This window comes from Frieseomelitta varia, unplaced genomic scaffold, assembly GCF_011392965.1.
Source record: "Frieseomelitta varia isolate USP_RPSP 00005682 unplaced genomic scaffold, Fvar_1.2 scaffold_560, whole genome shotgun sequence".
NCBI classification, from domain to species: domain Eukaryota; kingdom Metazoa; phylum Arthropoda; class Insecta; order Hymenoptera; family Apidae; genus Frieseomelitta; species Frieseomelitta varia.
In genome coordinates, this window is record NW_025110324.1 from 35,784 (window position 1) to 39,729 (window position 3,946).

The 3,946-nt window shown below is 38.8% G+C and overlaps 1 protein-coding gene across 5 annotated transcripts in view; it reads right to left on the reverse strand.

The window, feature by feature from the left end:
• Window positions 1-3,946, reverse strand: part of LOC122533905 (sodium/potassium-transporting ATPase subunit alpha) — a 93,604-nt gene that overhangs the window by 9,570 nt on the left and 80,088 nt on the right. Inside the window, exon 7 of one of the 5 annotated variants that reach the window (XM_043664051.1) lies at window positions 1,273-1,367. The exons of the other annotated variants lie outside the window; for them this stretch is intronic. Within the exon in view, the coding sequence (XP_043519986.1) occupies window positions 1,273-1,367 (95 nt within the window). The remainder of the gene's footprint in view (window positions 1-1,272; window positions 1,368-3,946) is intronic. 5 annotated transcript variants of the gene reach the window in all.

Genomic DNA, 3,946 nt, shown 5'->3' on the forward strand with positions numbered 1-3,946 from the left:
CTCGTCCCCTCACTCCAGCTGCCGCGTTGTTAGATATCTTCGTCTCTTTTCTCTATTTCTTCTACTTTTTTTTTTTTTTTTTTTTTTTTTTTTTTCTACTCGATTACTTTCTGACAAATCTCTCGACCAGATCAATTTCTCTAAGAATTTTCAACTGTGCACGCGTTTTCATTTCACCGTGACCGTAACTATATATATATATATTTTTTTTCTTTAACTTTGCTCGTGTCTACACGTGCGAATTTTTCTCAAGTGTGTGTGTGTTTTTGTATTTTTTCCCCATCCACGGTCGATTTTCCTGACTCCTCTGAACGGAGGTGCAGACGAAAGTGCACACAATAAATATACGATATTTACGAAAAAAAAAAAAAAAAGAACACTTCATCATTGTTCGCGTGCAGTAACAAAATAAAGATCAAGCGAGTGACCATCGAGACAATGAGAGAGATCTGTAGTTCAGAAAACAAAACGTACGACTCCGACATTTCAGTAGACACTCTGTCAATGATGTGTGTAACAATCATGTGTTGGTCGTGTGCGTGCCGCGTACCTATGCGCGGTGCACGCATACGTACGCGTTCGAAGTGTGGGTGGCGTGGGATAGGCCAAATACGAATTCTCTTTCTCTCGTGGAAATTTCACTCATCGTTAAATGCTGATCGATGATATTCGTTTGTTGAGAGCGATTTTACGAGAAGGAAGTAGTTTTGCTGGTTGACACGAGGACTGTCAATGACAACGAGCTCGTCAGAGACGTTCGAGAGTCGAACGTTGAACAAAATTATTTACAAGCCAATTTGTAACAAATATCGGTGCGTGTATGTGTGTGTTCAGTTTACGAGAAAGTGGCTTCAAACTGATTCCGTTCAATGTCAGACTCTTTGTTTAATTTCAGGAACACATCTCGCAAGATGATCTCCGAGAAGAGACTACACAAATCATCAATAATCTCGAACATTGCTGACTTTGTCGATATTGAGAAATCCCATGACATCTTCTCAAAATTCTTCTCGAAAAAAAAAGAGAGAGAAAAAAAAAAAGAACGAGGGAAGCTCTAAACGGAAGTCTAAAGTCTCTCGAAACGATCACCAGCAAAGATTTGACCCACCGACCCACCGTGTGTATATATATATATTCATGGTCTCTGTTACGTTGTACGTAATGTATGTGTCTCGTGTGTTCTCGTGTCTGCAGCTGCAGGGTATTTATGAGTGCATGGATTTTCGCTAAGTATGGTTATTGGTTTCTCTGGTGGGTAGTTGGGAGACCCACCTTCGGTTGACAAGATTGTCTCTGTAAGGATCGCGGGGCTGCCGTTTCATAATGTCCGACTCCGGTGCCTCGTAAGCTAGCGAGATGGCCGGCACCTGCCATCCACCATTGATTAGAAAATATATATGTGTGTACCAAGCGCCCCGTACACCGTACACAATACACATCTATGCATATTTACATTATATTTACAAGATTACAGTAGTGTCGGCGCACGCGAAAGAGCCGGGAAATTTCGGGCGATCGAACTTCGAACTTTTCTTCGAATTGGCACGCTCCAACGTTAAGCTGTTCATTCAAGCTTTTGAAATTTATTGACATTGGCGTTTCAAAGTTTTATTTTATTTGTCAAACGTTTTTAAAAAATTTATTGAAATTGAAACGCTGGTCGGTCGGAGGAAAGGAGAAACGAAAAGAAAAAGGAAAGAAAAAGAGACAAAGGATTTTCTCTTTCGTCCCTTCGTTTCGTTGCCAACCGTTCGACAAGGTGTGTTTGACGAGTATACTCGTCGTCCCCTCGCGACGAAGATACGTATATTTCCAAAAGAAAAATCCATCGTTGAAGCAGGAGTGAAAACACTCGTGGCTCATCTTCTGTTGAATTCTAATCAACTATTATGTCAACGATATATATATATATATATAAATATATTTGTCCGCATATACGAAAAAGTGGACACGTTGGAAAGTTCATTTTGGAAATTTATAATGTACGTTTGGCAAGTATATTTGGTTTCATTCGAAACAAAGGGAACGTGTTCGACGTGAGAAGAGGGTTTATTGGAAACAAGTACAGTTCCCATAAAAATGTCCTAAACTCGAGAGCTAAAGTTCGATCGCCGTTGCCTCGAGGATTTCCTTACTCTTTCGTGCACCTCGTACGTAAAAATTCAAGCTTCAATTCTGTTAGTATCCTCAGGCATGTGGACCCCTCGATGCACACAGAGGCGACAGACTCTCTGAAAAACACGTTTCGCCTTTCTGTCCCAAAGGCTGGAAATGAAAACAGAAAACGAGCGAAAGCAAAGGAAAAGTCGTTAAATCGCGATCGAAGAACCTTCGACATTAAGTCGTCCGGAACGTCAGAATTTGAAAAAAAGAACGAGAAAAGAAAAGAACAGATACGCTCTCTGGTGCACGAGGGATCGTTGAACAATCCACCCTTGTTCCTCCCTCTGTTGTTATTTCATACAAAGTAGAATGCAGATCGGGCCCAGCGAGATGCCCGGGCATTAGCTCGAATCGGGCGCTAGCGATTCGCGTTCGACGAAAAAATATATCGACGAAAAAATATATATATATATATATATATCTATATAAAATATATATATATATATTTATAAAAAGTCAATTAAAAGACATGTCTCTCGCTCGGTCGTTCAGCGGCCGTTAGAATAGAGTTGCCAGTCGCAGAAGTGGTAGAAGGCAGCGGCGGTAGGCAGCGCATTACAGAATAAAATGTGAGAGGACTGTAAAGAATAATAAAAAACTGCAAAGAAGAAGTCATGACGCCTAAAGGAAAAAAAAAAAAAAAATAATAATGGTACAAAGTGGTGCCATCGTTCGTTTCTCCACTTCGTCTTCTTCTTCTCCGTCTTCGTCTTCTTCGTCTTCTTCGTCTTCTTCTTACACTTTTCGTTCTTTTTTTTTCTCTCTCTCGAGATTTCAACTTCTTTTTTTTTTCTCTCATCTTATATATATATATATGTGTGTGTGTGTCGTGTTCATTTTCTCTCGACTTTTCTCGATCTCGTCTTACCGATACATACACATGTACATGACATGTACGTAGTACGTGCAACTTTCTCCATCGGTCAGAGTCACTAAATTCCCGTGTTCCGTTTCGTTACGGTTAACTTCGTGGACGAATAACAGATGAATGGTCAAGTAAGTGAGTGAATAGTAAATAGTAAACAGGTGGATACAAGATACAAAGTAGTAGAAGGTATAATAGCGGCGGCACAGCGCTGTGTGACGTTAAAAAAAAGAAAGAGAGAGAGAGAGAGAGAGAGAGAGAGAGAGAAATATAATGATAGTAGAAAATAATCAACCCCGGTTGCTATCTATTTCTCTTTGTAATAATAATAATAGTAATACTAGTCACTAGTAGTAGTAGTAATAAATTTGCGTGTGTGATCGTGACGGCGTATATATAATAAATAGTAAGAAACAAGTATAGTAACAAGAGAGGTGTGGTAGACAATTCGTGAGAAAGGATCATTATACCAAAAGATAATAACTGTGTAAGTACGTGGACGTGGTTTTGGATCGATATTACGATGACGATCGGAGAAAGAAAAGAAAAGAGATGGGAGAGAGGTCAACGATAATCGCTAATAATACCGATGATAATGATGACAATGATGCTGATAGATAATAACGATAATAATGATAGTAATGATAATCACCAAGGGGATGAATAGTAAATATGTATGTATGTATGTATGTATATATATGTAATATATATAGTACGACTATATATCGATCTATATGTAGACAATTATATGTATATATACAAAATATAGAATCGAGATTCAATTAACTATGGCGAACATCGTTCAACGGGAGCGACGTCTGAATATTATCGAACGATTACAATTTTGCAAAATATCTCAACACGTGTTCCTCGGCGTATAGTTCTCAAGATTCAAAGATCAAAATCGAATAAAAAAAA